Source organism: Hyperoodon ampullatus, assembly GCF_949752795.1.
Source record: "Hyperoodon ampullatus genome assembly, chromosome: X".
Lineage (NCBI taxonomy): Eukaryota > Metazoa > Chordata > Mammalia > Artiodactyla > Ziphiidae > Hyperoodon > Hyperoodon ampullatus.
In genome coordinates, this window is record NC_136913.1 from 46,091,268 (window position 1) to 46,110,275 (window position 19,008).

General features: G+C 42.0%; 1 protein-coding gene across 1 annotated transcript; it reads right to left on the reverse strand.

The window, feature by feature from the left end:
* Positions 1–18,054: 18,054 nt before the first annotated feature.
* LOC307069281 (diphosphoinositol polyphosphate phosphohydrolase 3-beta) lies at positions 18,055–18,549 on the reverse strand (the record flags this gene model as incomplete). Its single annotated transcript, XM_079727536.1, has 1 exon — positions 18,055–18,549. One exon carries the CDS (start codon positions 18,547–18,549, stop codon positions 18,055–18,057), a length of 495 nt encoding a protein of 164 aa, XP_079583662.1.
* Positions 18,550–19,008: the final 459 nt, after the last annotated feature.

A 19,008-nucleotide genomic window follows, 5' to 3' on the forward strand; every position in this document is an offset into this window, starting at 1 on the left:
GCACATATCCAGAGGTACTAAACCTCGCCAGTCCTGGCAAATAGACTATATAGCCCCAATACCTTCCTCTTGAGAATACCACTGGGCATTACTTCATAGACACTTTTTTCAGAATATGGCATTGCCGTCCCCATCCACTTAGCAAGAGGGAACCATACTATTCAATGCCTCTTAGATGGACTCTGATACATGTTTTGGTTCTCTAAACATGTGATTAGACATTGGTACTGTCTTCACAGCAAAAACAACCCCCCTCAAAACAGTGGGCAGCTATATAGACATCCTATGTACCTTTTATGTCCCATATCATGCCCAGGCAGTAGGTAAATTGAAAGATAAAATGAACTCTAAAAAGAGAAGGTGAAAAAGATAACTGGATAACCAAGGCTCCTCAGCTCCCAGTGGAACACACACTTAAGATAGGCACTTTAGGCTCTAAATATGGTAATTCCTCAGAAGGGTACCTCCCATTAAATAAAATGCTTAATTATGAGGTTGGGGAGGAGAGGAGGAGGCCCAGACTGGCTGTAAGAAAATCCAAACCACATAATTCACTCTTCTCACTCTATCATTTTCACCACTATAACTACTCCTGGGAAATCAGGCTACTAGAATTTGCAAGAAGCAAGAAGATGTGGGGGTGGGAGACTCTAACCTGATGCTTCTTTGGCTGTCTGGCTATGCCTGCTGAATTTGAGCAATTGTGGATATTTATAATAATAATCATAAATATGAGGTGATAACCTCTAAGAGGTGGGAGATAATCTCAGATGATACAAAAAAATATAAAGAAATTTCTGAACCACATAGGTATGAGATCGGGGATATGGTTCGGGTAAGACATTGGGGGGATTGGAAAAAATGGTGAAGTGATTGCTGCAGGAACCAGACACACCAATCATGTGGCTGTGGAAAGAGAATAACAACCCTGGTGAGGAGAGAAAATCTTTGACCCTGGGTGGTCAAGGGTGGGGAAGAGGACATTAATTTCTCTCTCTCTCTCTCTCAGTTCTTATTCACAGTGCATCTGGTCAGTTTAACACAGACTGCTGCCATCACTTATAACTTAACTTCTGACCAAGAAAGAATCTTAATCTAAGAACTGTCAGAAACCTCCCAATACCCACTGACTCCACAAAGAACAGCCTTCACTTGAAACAAAGAACAAGATTAACATTCTGGACACTGATATGATTCCTTTTATCCTTATGCTGTTATTGTTGGGCTCTTTTCTATGCTTTTACATATTTCACTGGCTTGACTGCAGCTGGCTAAGGTCTCTCCTCTCTAGATGGGTCCAATCATCTTACTAGGAGTTATAGTTGTGGTCACTCTTGCCCAATGTTGCCTAAGTCGAACAGAACAGACCTGGTACAAGCCCCTATCAGTACAGTTAATTGAGATTTCTGATTGGGTGGTGTAATAAAGAGTCTGACTCCATTTTTTTAAAGTAGCTGACTGCTGACCCTCTTTTTCATCTATGCACATTTGGGCAAGCTGATAAGAAACCTGAGTGCACCCTCCATTGATGCTGATGGGAATTTCAAAATATGCAAGTCCCTGGTCACCCTGGCCCTACCCCCTAACCACAGTAAAACCTCCTAGCCAGTCTTCTTATTTTGCTCTCTTAAGACATTTTCAGATCTGGTTGGGAAGCCCACCCACCTCTCCTTCAAAATCTTCATTATGTGAATAATAAACCTTTGAATACTCTCTTGGTGTGTATGTGGCATCATCTGAACGTAATTTTGGGTGGGGGTCCATCCTGTGTCTTCAGAGTGGGCCCAACTATTGGCAATGTGAGCAGCATAGTCTACAAGATGACCACCACCATTGGGGGTCTTTTTTGTCTTGTCTTGTCTTGCTAACTGGCTCTGCTGTCTGATGGAAAGTGTACAATTTTAGATGCTACTAACTGGCTTGCTTGTCTTTTGAGTTTTTTTTTTGTGTGTGTGTGTTGCATTTGTTAAGTTCTACCAAGTTTCTGTTATAGATTTAACCAACATAAGTTGAAAGTTTTGATAAGTAGTTGGTATTTAGGGACTGAATTTATGGAATTGATGCCCTTTTTAAAGTAGCCGTGGTCCAGACCCATCTAAGACCCAGGTGTCTTAGAATGAATGGTGTGTCTCAAATGCAGAATAAGCTGTCACTGACACTAGGCTCAGGGGAATGACTTTTACCCTGTGACCAATTAGTTGTGTATCTCAATCAGGCATTGGTTCCCCTCCTATAAAGCACTCAGGGGAAAGACTATAGAATGAGCAATATATGCAATATATGGATTTGTCAAGTGGTCACCTGTGTGGAGGAAGAACAGTCACTATTTGAAGAGCAGTTGCTGTTGGAAGAATTCAGTTTTTGAGGTCCACAACCCTAAAGGCAGATGGATCACTAGGATGCTACAAAATGCTTTTGCTTCTGCTGCTGCCTATATGTCACCAAAAAAGATCCTGATCCTGAGGATAATATGGAAAAACATCAGTGACACTCCTGTAATATACCAAGATATTAATACAAACTCAACTTAAGCTCAGGGTCCTTAAACCTTAAAAAGCAAATATTGCCTAACCCTGATAATACAATTTTGAGGCTCTCTGATAAAAGAAAGTTATAAATAGATAGTATATGCAGAGAGAGAGAAAGAGAGAGAAGAAGAAACGAAAAGTGGATAATGGAGGAAGAAAAAACAACTGAAACAAAGGTCCAGAATCTGACCCAGTTGGAAATTCAACATTTAATAAGTGAATTCATACAAGAAAAAGATAAAGGGGGCACTGACTGGCTTTTGTGCTTCTACAACATAAGTACTGAATTAACTTTAACAACTGCTGAAATGCAAAATTGGCAAAACTTCATGGCCCACACAGCAAATTTTGTACTCACTGGCTTCTATAACCTTGTGAGCCAATTCCTTTAATAAATCTCCTACCATATATATATGGTACACACAGATTTTGGTAAAGAGTGGGTCTAGAAGAACAAAATCTTAATCATGAATCTTCTGAATTAGTTCTGGGGTTTTGGAATTGGCTCTCTAATCCCATTCGACTTAAAAGCCCTAAGGACTCTATTTCCAGGAGTAAAGAGAGAACTGATAATCCCTGGCATTATCTGGCAAAAGCCTGAGGAAATTATAATGGCCTCCCTGGAGGCAACTGTCATACAAGACAATTCTGATTCTCCTCAAGACTCACTCCCACTAATGCTCTTTGCTTCTAGACCTATAACTAGACACAAGTCCCAGCAGGCCCCTAAAGGTCTGGTACAAAGTGTGACCCTTGAGGAGGTGTGCTACACTTCAAAAGAACTACTTGAGTTTTCTAAGTTATGCAGACAGAAATCTGGGGAACATATGTAGGAATAGATACTAAAAATATCCATGGAATATGCAATAATGGTGGAAGGAACATGTAGTTGTGTTAGGCTAAATTTATTGATATGTGTCCACTAAGCAGAGATTCTGCTTTTAATGTTGCATCTCAGGGAGTTAGAAAGGGCTCTAGTTTGGTTTGTTGGCTGAAACATGGACCAAAGGTGGCCCACAGTGAGTGAACTGGAAATGCTGGACCTGCCTTGGTTTAATGTAGAGGAAGGGATTCAAATGTTTAGGGAGATTGGAATGTTCGAATCATTTATGACCTACTCACCTACACTGGGGAGGGTCCTGAAGCCATACCTTTTACCAATACTGTGAGAAATAAGTTTGTGAGGACAGCCCCAGTATCCCTGAATAGCTCTGTGAATGCACTTTCTTTTTAGGCCACACATCACAGTAGGAACTGCGGTCACTGCATTGGAAGACCTAAATGCAATGGGAGTAATTGGATCCATGGGTGTCAGGGGCCAAGTGGTGCCACTCATCCACCAAAGGCAAAGTGGGTGTGGTTGCTGTAATGGACAACAGAGTCAAAGCAGTAATCAGAATAGTCTGACTCATGCAGACCTATGGCATTGGCTAGTTGATCATTGTGTTCCTACCAGTGAAATAGATAGGAAGTCTACCAAATTCTTACTTGATTTGTATAAGCAGAAAAGTTCTAGGCCAAGTGAACAAAAGTCTGGTCTGAATCATAAAAACAGAGTTGTGGTCCTTCAATAAATTCCCAGTTTACAGGCCTAGAAACCCCTGAATGAAGGGGAGACTGGAACTCCTTGAGGAAGGACCCTGATACACTACCAAAAATTTATACTGTTAATCTTTTCCCCAGCTTTCCCCAAAGAGACCTATAGTCTTTTAACTGGGTAACTGTACATTGGAGGAAAGAAAATAATCGGACCTTTCAGGAACTACTGGACACTGGCCCTGAACTGACACTGTTTCCAGGAGACTTGAAATGCCACTGTGGCCCACCAGTCAGAGTAGGAGCTTACGGAGGTCGGATGATCAATGGAATTTTAGTGCAGGTGTGTCTCACAGTGGGTTCAGTGGGCCCCCAAACCCATACTGTGGTTACTTTCCCAGTTCCAAAATGAATAATTAGAATAGATACACAGTTGATCCTTGAACAATGCAGGGGTTAGAGGTGCCAGCTCACCGCACAGTTGAAAATCCATGTATAACTTTAGACTCCCCCAGAACTTAACTACTAATAGCCTACTGTTGACCAAAAGCCTTACCAATAAAATAAACAGTCAATTAACACAGTTTTGTATGTTATATGTATTATATACTGTATTCTTACAATAAAGTAGGCTAGAAAATGTTGTTAAGAAAATCATAAGGAAGAGAAAATACATTTACGGTACTGCACTGTATTTGTCAATACTTAAGTTTATGTCGTCTGTTTACAAGATGAATCATCTGTCTGTCAGTACCTACATTAATATTGTCTTATATGATACAAAACACTGTAACACTGTAGATGTTATATGTATTACTAACACTAGACATCAAAAATGAAAACATAACGTGAAAAAGGAATTCATATTTATTTACAGGTATAATGATTCATGCATTGATAATGAAGAAGCAGCAATATGATTGCTTTATGGTAGCCTAGCCTATACACTAATGAATGGTTATAAAATTTTTATGGCATCCAGTATTTCAGTTATGTTCATAGCAGAGTATTGGAAACATTGTCATATTAAAAAACAACAACAACAACAACCACCCCGGACTTTCCTGGTGGCGCAGAGGTTGGGAATCCGCCTGCCAATGCAGGGGACACGGGTTTGAGCCCTGGCCCGGAAAGATCCCACATGCCACGGAGCAACTAAGCCCGTGCGCCACAACTACTGAGCCTGGGCTCTAGAGCCCGCGAGCCACAGCTACTGAAGCCCGTGTACCTAGAGCCCGTGCTCTGCAACAAGAGAAGCCACCGCAACGAGGCCCGCACGCCGCATCGAAGAGTAGCCTCCGCTTGCCACAACTAGAGAAAGACCCCACGCAGCAACGAAGACCCAACGCAGCCAAAAATAAAAATAAAATAAAATATAAATAAATTTAAAAAAACACTTGTGATAATAGGCTGATTCACAGTTTCTCCAATCACGAGAGGGAGAGGAATATCGTACAATAATGAAATTCTTTGAAAGCAAAGTTATAAAACAGCAAGAAAACTAACACTTTATTAATTTTATATTAAATAGCACTCACCTTATGCGTATGTAAGGATAGGCTATCCACTTCAATACTTCAATACAAGCCTTGCACACAATGTTCTACATGTATATTTTCATGTATTTATTTTAAAAAATCCATGTGTAAGTGGACCCTACAGTTCAAACCTGTGTTGTTCAAGAATCAACTGTACTCAGCAGTTGGCAGAATCCCCACACTGGTTCCCTGACCGGTGGTGTGAGGGTTAATATGGTGAGAACAGCCAAGTGGAAGCCACTAGAACTGCCTCTACCTAGGAAAATAGTAAACTAAATGCGGTACTGCATTCCTGAGGGATTGCAGAGATTAGTGCCACCATCAGTGACTTGAAGGATACAGGGGTGGTGATTCCCATCACATCCCTATTCGCCTTGCCTATTTGACCTGTGCAGAAGATGTACGGATCTTGGAGAATGACAGTCAATTATCATAAGCTTAACCAGGTGGTGACTCCAGTAGTAGTTATTGTACCAGATGTGGTTTCATTGTTTGAGCAAATTAACACATCCCTTGGTACCTGGTACACAGCTATTGATCTGGCAAATGCCTTTTTCTCCATGCCTGTCAATAAGTTTCACCAGAAGCAGTTTGCTTTCAGCTGGAAAGGCCAGCAATACACCTTCACTGTCCTACCTTCACAGGTACACCTTCACAGGCCTATATCAGCTCTTCAGCTGTATGTCATAATTTAGTCAGCTGTGATCTTGTTTGCCTTTCTCTTCCACAAGATATCACATTGGTCCATTATGTTGATGACATTGTGCTGATTAGATCTAGTGAGCAAGAAGTAGCAACTACTCTAGACTTACTGATAAGACATTTACATGCTGTGAAGTGGGAAATAAATCTGACAAAAATTAAAGGTCATTTTACATCAGTGAAATTTCTAGGGGTCCAGTGGGGTGGGGCATGTTGAGATATCCCTTCTAAGGTGAAGGATAAGATGTTGTATCCCGCCCTCCTACAACCAAAAAGAGGCACAATGCCTCTTGTGCCTCTTGGGATTTTGGAGGCAACATATTCCTCATCTGGGTGTGTTACTCTGGGCCATTTTCTGAATGACACATAAAAGGTACTAGTTTTGAGTGGGGCCCAGAACCAGAGAAGGCTCTGCAACAGGTCCAGGCTGCTCTTCCATTTAAGCCATATCATCCAGCAGATTCAATAGTGCTTTTAGTGTCAGTGACAGATAGGGATGCTGTTTGGAGCTTTGGGCAGGTTCATCTAGGTGAATTACAGCACAGGCTCTTAGGATTTTGGAGTAAAGCCCTGCCATCATCCACAGATAACTACTCTCTTTTTGAGAAACAGTTGTTGGCTTGCTGCCAGGCCTTAGGAGAGACTGAATGCTTAACTATGGCCATGAAGTCACCTTCACAGTGGAAATGACCCACCAAGCCAAGTTGGGCATGCACAGCAACACTCCATCATCAAATGGAATCACTACATATAATACGTGATCGGGCCTGGGCAGGTACTGAAGCACAAATAAGTTACATGAAGAAGTGGCCCAAATGTCCACGGCCCCTACTCCTCCTACACTGCCTTCTCTCCCCCAGACTGCACCTATGGCCTCATGGGGAGTTCCCTACGATCAGTTGACAGAGGAAGAAAAGTCTCCGGCCTGGTTTATAGATGGTTCTGCACAACATGCAGACACCACCCTGAAGAGGACAGTTACAGCACTACAGCCCCTCTCTGGGACGTCCGTGAAGGACAGTGGTGAAGGAGATTCCTCCCAGTGGGCAGAACTTTAGGCAGTGCTCCTGGTTGTTCCCTTTGCTTGGAAGAAGAAATGGCCACACATGTGATTACATATCGATTCATGGGCTGTGGCCAATGGTTTGGCTGCACGGTCAGGCACTTAGAAGGAACGTGATTGGAAAATTGGTGACAAGGAAGTTTTGGGAAGAGGTATGTGGATAGGCCTCTCTGAATGGTCAAAAACCATGAAGATATTTGTATCCCATGTGAATGCTCCCTGAAGTGTGACCTTAACAGAGGAGGATTTTAATAATCAAGTGGATAGGATGACGCATTCTGTGGACACCAGTCAGCCTCTTTCCCCAGCCACCTGTCTAATCGCCCAATGAGCTCATGAACAAAGTGGCCATGGTGACAGCAATGGGGGTTGTGCACAGGCTCTGCAACATGAACTTCCATTCATTAAAGCTGACCTGGTTACGGCCACCACCGAATAACCCATCTACCAGCAGCAGAGACCAACACTGAGCCCCCTCTACAGCACCATTCCCTGGGGTGATCAGCCTGGTGGCAGGTTGGTTACATTGGACCACTCCCATCACGGAAGGGGAAGCATTTTGTCCTTACTGGAATAGACACTTACTCTGGATGAGGGTTTGCCTTCCCTGCACTTAGTGCTTCTGCTAAAACCACTATCCATGGACTTACAGAATGCCTTTCCACCATCATGGTATTCTATATAGCATTGCTTCTGATCAAGGAACTCACTCCATCACAAATGAAGTGCAGCAGTGGGCTCACACTCATAGAATTCACTGGTTTACCATGGTCTCCACCATCTTAAAGCAGCTGGCCTACTTTGGAATGACCAGCTTTGGAATATGGAATGGCCCTTAGAGGACTCAGTTCCATTGAGTAATACCTTGCAGGTGATAATACCTTGTAGGGCTGGGCAAGCTTCTCCAGGAGGCTGTATGTGCTCTCAGTCAACATCTAACATATGGTGCTATTTTTCCCATAGCCAGGATTCATGGGTCCAGGAATCAAGGGGTGGAAATGGTACCTCTAGTGACCCATTAGCAAAATTTTTGCTTCCTGTTCTCATATTATGCTCTGCTGGCCTAGAGGTCTTAGTTCCTCCAGCAGACACAACAATGATTCCATTGAACTAGAAGTTAACCTGTCCATTTTGGGCTCCTTATGCCTCTGAACCAGTAGACAAAGAAGAGAGTTACTGTGCTGGCCGGGGTAATTGATCTTGACTACCAAGGGGAAATTGGGCTGCTATTCTATAACAGAGGTAAGGAAGAGCATGTCTGCAATACAGGAGATGCCCTAGAGTATCTCTTGGTATTATATGTCCCGTGATTCAAGTAAATGGAAAGCTACAACCACCCAATCCAGGCAGGATTAGTAATGGCCCAGACCCTTCGAGAATGAAGGTTTGGGTCACCCCTCCAGGTAAAGAACCATAATCACTTGTGGTGCTTGTTGAAGGCAAAGGGATTATGGAACAGAGGAAGAAGGTATTTATACCAGCTGTGACCACATGACCTGCTACAAAAATGAGGACTGTAACTGTCCTGAGTATTTCCTCCTTTTTTGTTATATGTTTGTGTGTGTATAATACCTTTCTTTCCCTCCCTCTGTTAACCTCTTATCATGTAACATAAGATGTATTCACTTTATATCATAGTATTGTTATTAATTTTTCATCATAGTATTTTAGTTACGGGATATCAAGAAGAGTAAACTTGACTCAAGGACTTTACCTTCTCTTCTGGGGAAGGACTTAGTGCATTTTTGGTGTGCGCAGGATCCTTGTATCATGTTAGGTGGAAAGATGACCTTGTTACTGTCTTCATTTGGAGAGTAAGTATGACTTTAGGAGTTGTGTACAAGTGCCAAGTTGACTGGGCTGGGGGTAGATTTGTGATGGTTAATTTTATGTGTCAACTTGGAGGGTGTTTTGGATGAGATTAACACTTAACACAGTGAACTCTGTGTAAATAGATTGCCCTCCATGATGTACGTGGGGCTCATCTACTCAGTTGAAGCCTGAATAGAACAAGAAGAACAACCTCCCCCGAGCAAGAGGGAATTCTCCAGCAGGCGACCTTCAGACTTCATAATGTACCATCAGCTCTTCTGGGTCTCCAGATTGCCAGCCTTTGGACAGAAACTGCACCACTGGCTCTCCTTCATTTCTCAGCTGCCAGCCCACACTGCAGATTTTGGACTCACTAGTCTCCAGAAATGTGTGTGGCTGTGCATTGCAATGCTCACTTCATCCCCACCCTCTAACTGCAATAAAAATCCAAGTCAGTCTCCTTTCCTGTTCTCTCATTTCCAAACCAGCTTTGGAAGCCTGTCCTGCTCTCTCCATAAAGCCTTTTTTGTGAGTAATAAATCTTTGAATATCCTCTTGGTGTGTTAGTAGTATCATCAGTCTTGACATCTGAACCAAATTTTGGATGGAGGTCCATTGTGTCTTTAGAGTGCCCATAACTGGTGGCCTCTGTTCACAGAAAGACTTCCTAGCTGGACATGTGAAGGGAAAGTGGAGTTGTAGGGGAATGGCTCCTCCATGGTGGCCTGACACCCTTGCATGTCTCCACATAGGCTTGAACTGCAGCTAATCTGAGTCTTGGTTAAGTGCCTCATGACCTCCCAGAACATGAGGAGATGGAATGCTGTAAGGAGCCACTACAAGGCCATCTCCCACACACCTCCTTATCTCCTCTAGGAGTCTGTCATGAGGCAGTTTCTCATCACATACCAGTTTCTGATGAGGTATGGGGCTTTCTGTCCTGTGCCCCTTAGAACAGACCTGGAGAACATAAAGGCACTCAGCTGCAGTCTAGATGTGGCTGTTCAGTAATGGAGTATCCCAAAACTTGCATTACCATCACACAGCCCCCTTTGTTTCTTTGTTGTCTTTTAGGGAATGTGGGGCAAGCGTCTGGGGAGCTGGCACCTTTGGCTCATTTTTCTTTGCACTGTATATTTAAGTAATAAACTGTCTACATCTAAAAGTAGCTCATTGTATCTTTACCAGTCCAATCAGTCAGGTCTTGGCCTTGGCTTGTCTTGTATGTGTGAATTTGTTACCATATAATCCTGATTGTTAGTTATATCTTTTACCCATAAAATAAAATAATTAGCATACTTGTATTCATTCAACAGTTCTTAAACTTAATAAATACTGAGGGCTTACTATTTCTTTCAATCATTTGTATTTGGGAAGCCTTCAGTAAATTATCAAATGCAGCTGTGGGGCCAGTTCACCACCTGAGCGAATATCCCATAGTACTTTATGAAGCTAAGAAGTTACAAATAATTGGTACTGGAAGATTCTGAAAAATGGAAGCATCATTTATAGACAAAATATTCTTCCCAATAAAGAGAAATTGGAGTACAAACCACAGTCTTATGGTGTCTCATTTTTCACATTTCCAGTAAACAAATACCTGGTAAAATAACAGCAATATATTTTTGACATGTAGGATGTATGACAATCATTTATATAATAAAAATGTTATGGGCACCTGTGGGGCACCATGTTCCAGGCTCTGTGCCAGACTCTGGGGACACAGAGACAACCTAGTCTGGGTCACAGAGCCAGGAGACCTCAGAGTTTAGAAGGTAGAGACATGCAGGCTAATAAGTATAATTTTGATAAGAACTATCAAATAACAAAGCAATGGGGTACCTGGGAACATCAGAGTATACCTCACCCCAGGAGATCAAGGGTTTTTCAGAAGCAGTGCTGTTTACAAAGGCAGGGTCTATGATTGTCCCCATTTTTCAGATGAGGAAACTGAAGATTAGGCAGGTAAAGTAACTTGGCAGAGGCCACACAGCTAGCAGATAGGCCAACTTTGAACCATGGCCTGTTGGACTCTAAACCACTATTTGTTGTAATTACAACCATCACCTACCATTCTATTCCCCTAGCTCTGTTTGCCTCCAAATTTAAAAACTCTGCTAAAATCAGAGTAAACTCAAGTTAGGAAAAAACTTCCAGGGAAAGATGAATGAAAAACTTTTTGTAACTTTTCTGTTCCTTCTAACAGGGGAACCTTGAAAGTGAAAGCTCTGCCCAGCTGTGAGCAGTAAAGCGCTCTGAGGTAAACCTTTCATCTCCTCTCATCCAGGAAACAGTTGTTTCTGGGGGAACTGCTTGCTCACATGATTGGAACACAACCTAGAGGACAGTAAGGAGTAGAATGGGCAGCTTCATCTTCACAGCCCTTCACACTTATGAATTTATTTATTTTATGTATTTTGGGCTGCATTGGGTCTTTGTTGCTGCGTGCAGGCTTTCTCTGGTTGCAGTGAGCGGGGGCTACTCTTCATTGTGGTGCCTGGGCTACTCATTGCAGTGGCTTCTCTTGTAGTGGAGCATGGGCTCTAGGCGCACAGGCTTCAGTAGTTGTGGCACACAGGCTCAGTAGTTGTGGCTCACGGGCTCTAGAGCGCATGCTCAGTAGTTGCGCCGTACGGGCTTAGTTGCTCCGCGGCATGTGCGATCTTCCTGGACCAGGGCTCGAACCCGTGTTCCCTGCATTGGCAGGTGGATTCTTAACCACCGCACCACCAGGGAAGTCCCTTCACACTTATGAAGGTGTTTATCTTCCCTGGAAGGGACCTCCAATGTTGTTCTCACTTTCTGCCTGCTGCTCCTTGACCCACAAAATAAGTCAGGACAGACCCTATGTTTGTTGATTTCAGTACAGCTTCATTAACTCTGACCTAGAAGGTTTTAGCCTTTACAGAATTCTAAGCACAGTTCAAAACTGAAGGAATATCTGCAGTCTGTGAAACACAAAATGGTTCACTGCAGTCAAGAATGTTAACTACTTTCCTGTGTCACCTACCTTCAAGTATAACTTTAAAATTAATGAATGTGTAACTAACACATTCTACAGCCATTATTCTTCTAAAAAACTATTCAAAAAAAGCATTTTGTGGATTTTTATAATTCTATAAATTTGCTCCCTGGAGACTTCACCCCTTTGATTTTCACATTGATATAAACTGGACTTAAGTGTTGTCAAAAATCTTGCTCAAGAGAACATGAGGATCCATTCCCATTTTCCGACAGACATAAATAAAAATTTAACTCTTCTTACTTCCATGGGCCAAATGGAGAAAAAAACTCCTAACAACTCCCCCTAGCAAGGGGAACACTAACTATTCCAGGGTATGTTGCCCCTCTCTTTTTGGGCATTTGACCTCTTGGGCCAGAAATGGCACCCTAGAGCCAACATTTACTAAAAAATCTAAAATTTTTCTTCTTCACAATGCCTCATATATTAGTTTTAATAAGAATTCTGATAACTTTTTCTTAACTTTTTATTATGGAAAATGTCAAATATACAAATGTGGAGAGAAACATATATAATGAACCATCATTTAACCATCACCCAGCTTCAACAATTATCAAGTCAAGGCCAGTCTTGTTTCATCAATATCTCCAACACAATTAACATCCAGACTTATTATTCTGAAGCAAATTCCAGACATCATTTCAACTGTAAATAGTTGAGAATATATCGCTTAAAGATAAGGACTCTTATTTTCAACATAACCACAATACTATTATTCCAACTAATATCAAATATCAAGTCAATTTTCAAATTATCCAGATTGTCTCAAAATGTATTTATTTTACAGTTTAGTCAAATCAGGATCTGAAAAAGATCCATATATTACAACTGGAAAAAGATCCATATATTACAACTGGTTAAGTCTCTTAAATCTCTTTTAATCTATAGGTTCATCCTCCATTTCTTTCATTCTGGCAATCATTTACTGAAGGTACTAGGCCATTTGTCCTGTAGTTTCCTGCAGTCTGGATTCTGCTCATATCATCTCCGTGATGTAGAGTAATGTTTCTCTGTTCCCTGTATTTTCTACAGATCAGGAGTTATGTCTAGAGGCACAGTCAGATTTAGGTTAAAAAATATGAAATATAATTTTTCATAGGTAGTGTAGTGTACTGCCATTAGCAGACACATAATGTCTGGGATGACAGAGACATATGAGTAAGAATTTTTGCTTTCTAATATCTCACAAATGCCTTTAAACACTTGTGTGACACCTGATATACAAAAGCCACATATAAGCTAAACAGACAGCATTTGCTGTACTAACAGCAGATTAGAAGGTAAATGCTTTACCACTCAGTGTCATTACAAAATATTAATTTTTTAGACAAACCTTCAGTGATGTCTACCATATTTCTAGTGATGTCTTATATGCTAGATATATAAAAAAAAAGATGAAGGAAATAAGTAAGGTCTTTGCACTCAAGGTCACATAACCTGGTGGGAAATACTGACATATAATCATAAAAGCACAAAAAAGGCCATAGGTGCCAAATTAGAAGTCTGTACAGATATAGTAGTAGTGCAACAACCTGGAGAGTAGTCATTGTAATAAACAGGGAGGAAGTGTCCAAAAGGATAGGACGAGCTGTGTCCTTGGGAGTGTGAAAGAGCTCACCTGTCTTCACAATTCCATTCATCATAGGGTTCACATACTTGATTCTTTCAAAGTAAATCTGAACAACATCTATGCCATTCACCTAAAAAAATATCTCATTAATAGTTTTATTGGTTCATCAATTCCTCTAGTCAACAAATATTTACTGAAGTATGGTTCATCAACCACTTTGTATTGGAAAAGCCTTCAGTGAATTATCTAATGCAGTTCCACTATAAGGCCACATGAGAGCCTGAGGAATAACAGAACAGGAATAAAATATATAAATAAAATATATAAATAAAATATAACAGGAATAAAATATAAAGCTAAGAAATCAATACACTAGTATTACAGTGTTATAGAAAACACTAGTAGTAGACATTTCTAATCTGTGGATCAATGACAGATGTCTCCAAATTTTAGCCACTGTTCTAGGCTCTGAGGATATGGGCAGGATTCAGGCTGAGTCCTAGTCCTCAAAGAGTTCATAGTCTAACAGGCCAAACAGTCATTCAGAAAGATGATTACAATACTAGAACAATGCTGAAAATATTTCCTGTTTTGCTTGGTGCTTCCACAAAAGGAACCCTGAGAAAGAAAACTCTGGCCAGTTGTTAGTACTATAGGTTTAAAGCAGCATTTTCACCTTCCTTTTCCCAGTTAACAACTATTGATGGACGAATCACTCTTTCTTCCACCTAAAGGGAAGTGAGAGGAGCAGCTCCAGCTTCAGAACCCTTTACCCATCTGTCCCAGAAGGGCACTCTAATGTTGCTAGTACTTTAGGAGCTGCCTATTCCTGTTGCTTACACGTGTGTGAGCACGTGTGCACGCACACACACACCAATATTTATTTGATGTTTCTAAACACAAAAATGTTGAAATATTTACAGTTCTTTTAAAATTAAACCATACAACAGAATTCAAAATATTTATAGCCACCCCCATCCCTTGCAGAGTTACTTCTTTCAACAGTGATCTGATCAGCAAAACAGGTTTCTTAGAAAATATAATATATTGGGCATCCAGGGAAACGATATATCAAACATATCAATATTACCTTTACTCCAACATGTCTTCTTAAAACTTTCGTTAAGGCACTTGCCCACTTTGGGGGAAAAAACGTAGTCTTTAAAAAATATGCTGGAAACAAATTTCTACCTCATGTCTGAAAGTCTTAATTATCTTTGATCAATGCACTGTTTCCTTTCTGGACAGAATGAATTGAAAGATTCATCTGTACATTTTTAGTGTAATAATCTTATAAATAATGCATGGGTGCTATGTAATGACTGTAGGAAGAAAATTCCAACTGTTGATGGATCAAGTTCTTGGAGGATGGAGGTTAACTAGATACCATTTGGTTTGTTACCTCTGTGTCAACTGTTTTAAGCTGAATTCTTTGGATTTCTCTTTTAAAATGAAAGGCTTTTTAGGTTCTTTCATTTAACTTTTTCTTGACTGAACTCCAAAAGCATAACAAGAACTGCCCATGTGAATTTGAAAGCTTAAAGTGTGATAACTGTAAAATGTTCTTTTGCAATTTATAAATGAAAGGAGTCTTACAGATTGCATAAATTGAAGATAACTGGGAACTGAAGATGATCCTAGCAAGTGATAGAACTTCAATACAAATCTTTCAGAATTAAATACGGCAAATATCTGCAGGCTAACAAGAGTTGATTAGCATCAACACTGTACTTTTCACATTTGTCAAATACGAGTTGAAAAGTCAAAACAAGATGGTACATTATTATCTCTAAGGATGCCATGTACAAGTTAAACCTCCCAAGTGCTTGTAGCAACACTTTAGATGGAGGCAGTATTATATATGAAATGGTCATAAAACAATAATCCAATTTCACTGCTGTTACTGTATACTTTGAAAAATTTCAGGTTACTGAGAATATCATTCATTGATTTGGATTGTTAGAATAGGAAATGTCAACTTGTGGGATTTAGAAAGTTTGTTTAAAAAATAAGATATCTTTCTGTACAAAAACATATTTTTGAAACACATATTTGATAATTCTATATAATTTCGAATATGAAAGCATATAATTGGTTTTTAAAAGCTGTTCATTCTCTACTCATTCCTTTGGCAACATTAGTTTTGTCAATTACAATAAGTACTTTATTTAGACATATTTCTATATAACAAAGATCTTATTTTAAAAATTGGCACCGAAGTTGAAAAAGAAAACGTAGTGATATTCAATTCTACCAGTGATTGTGTTCTTTTTAAAAGGTTAATTTGGAGAAGAAAAAAGTGTTTAAATTACAGTTATTATCCACTTATATTATTATTGACCTGTAGAATATTTTTAAGATGTTAAATGTTATATATAGAAAGACATCCCCCACCCATACTCTTTTCACAAAGTAGTCTTTTCCTCAACCTTCTTGAGAAAAGATCAAGAGGTCACAGAGTGCATTAACAGTGACCCCCCCCAAAGTTAGTTGACTGACACAAAATATCTATCAATAATGATTAAGAAATATGACACATTTTAGGTTGCCCTAAAAATTAAAAATGATCTTTCTACGTACCAATACCCACTGCATGAAGTAGGCTTTACTCTACCTACTTACTATGGCTAGGGGAATAAAGGTAGTTCCAAAAGAGACCTATGCGCTTTAGATAGGATCCCTAATTTCAAGCAAGTACTGAAGCAAACGTAAGCGCTTTTAACTTGGCACCCAAAAAAGTCTGTCATGTGGCAAAAAACCTTTATCCTAAATCTTTAGGAGAGATCGGCCAGGTGTCCTAACAGTTTGAGAAGTCTGTAGCAGCTGAATATCAAGAAAGCTAACTCACTCAACTGGGATGTAATTACCATATAATATTCTAGTACTTTGGCTACTGGTATTTAGACAAGTTTAAGTGGACTATCACAAATTCAAATATGCGGACTTTCTTTCAAAGACTAATTTGTATTGAGAGAACCATGTTGTTCTAGGGCACTGAGAAAGGAGCAATGGGAGTTGGAATTTAAGCACGCTAAATCACACTCGGAATACAGTTTTCATAATCTGTACATATCAGGATATGTACATAACAATACCTTCCCGAGAGGGCGTCTACTCTATAAAATAATATTTTGCTAAGCTACATTCAGGCTCAATGGGAAATGGCTATTTCAAGTAAGAAGTAAAAAACTACCAGTTGTGTAAATGTTCTGAAAATCGAATTATCTACATATGAATTAAGCAGTTTCTGAAAAGGGCAAATTAGATCACATATCTGAAGATAAAATTATTGTTCAGTGTGGAAAGAGCACATGATGTAAAATTTCCCTGGTGGTGCCGCGGTTAAGAATCGGCCTGCCAATGCAGGGGAAGGTTTGATCCCTGGTCCAGAAAGATCCCACATGCCACGGAGCAACTAAGCCAGTGCGCCACAACTACTGAGCCTGCGCTCTAGAGCCCACGAGCCACAACTGCTGAGCCTGCGTACCACAACTACTGAAGCCCGCACACCTAGAGCCTGTGCTCCACAACAAGAGAAGCCACCGCAATGAGAAGCCCGTGCACCACAACGAAGAGTAGTCCCCGCTCGCTGAAAACAGAGAAAGCTGGGACGCAGCAACGAAGACCCAACGAAGCCAAAAAAAAAAAAAAATTCTTAAATACTGCTTTGAAATTCAACACTGGTCCTTCAAACCAATTCCCATCACAGAAGGGCTTGCTGACAAGAGCTAATGCTGTGAATGAGAAAACAACTTAAGAGAAAAAATTAATGAAGTTGCCATACAACCAAGGTGATCAGATTTTAAAGGCCTTCACTACAAAAAACCCCCACAAGACTGGTACCAAAAGTGCACAGAGACACACGCAGACACATACGGACACACACACACGTGTGAACTGTAAAAAAAAAACCACAACACGTATACACGTGTACACACACACACACACCCGCCCCCCAAAGACTGGGTCAGCAGTTAAGGCACCTTTATAAACAAACAAACAAACAAACAAACAAACCAAAAAATCCCATGTGGCTTTGGCTTTCCGAAATGTGTTACAGTGCTACCAAGAAGCGATTCTGAAAGCATCTGAAAAACGTGCAAAATGTCTGAAAACAGTGCCTGGCAACTGAGACAGTTTGCAAGCGTGATGCAGAGGTCTGCCAAGGAAACAAAAGAAGCCTCCCTCCTCCCGGTGAGACCGCACACGGCACCAGGGGTGCCCCGGGCACTATTTACTGTCAGGTAGGTAGAAAGCAAGAGTCTGTGCAGGAGCGGTACATACTAGGGATCGCTCTCTGGCAGGGACGGGGCCATGGAGTTTCCACTGGTTGGGGAACCGCCCAGCTTTAGTTTTTGCAGATATTCGGCATGCACGGGCTTGTGGCACTGGAGAACCTTGATCGCATCTTCGATTTTGAACCACTCTCGCTTCCTCCCAATGCTAACCGAATCTTCCCAATCCTCCAGAATCTCAGTGACAGTCAGTACATACACGTACGTTCTGTGCTTGCGATCTTGGTTCTGCTCGAAAATGCCCAGGAGCCGGCCTAACTTCCCCTTGACTCCCGCCTCTTCGTACACCTCGCGAACTGCAGCACCGCCCGGCTCTTCCCCGGGCTCCATGCCCCCGCCCGGCACGATCCAGCGGTCCGGGTACCGACTGCTACTCACTAACAGCACCTCGTCCTCGCGCTCGCTCCGGAAGCACAGGCACGCCGCCCGCTTCTTGAACCCCTCCGGGTCGTAGGTCCGCGTCTGGTTCGGCTTGCACTTCATCCTCGAGGCCGCTCGCCGCTGCTCGGGTCCCTGCTGCCGTCGCCACCGGGCCGAGGGACTCCGAGGTGCTGTGGAGAGAAAGGGCCGCGGGCAGGGGCGGGGAGAGAGAAGCGTCTCAGCCCGCGAGCCACGGGAGCTCGGGGACGATGAGGCGGGGGCGGGGACGGAGGCGGGGGCGCACGAGGTACGTCAGTAGGTCCGTCCCCCCGAGCGGCCGGGGGTTCCCGGGCGCAGACGCCTGACTGGAGGAGGCGCCGCCGCCACCGCCCCCATCCCCGCCTCCGGCCCGGAGCCCGCCACTCTGCGCGGAGCCTACCCGCGTCTCCGGTGCGTGTCCCCTTCCCTCCCTCCTCAGCCGACGGGGCCGGGGTTGAGCGAGGTGAGGCGCATTCGCGGGCGCGTCCCCGTCCCCGGGCACGTGCGCGTTCCCGTCGGAGGGCGGGGGGCGGGGGTCTCGTG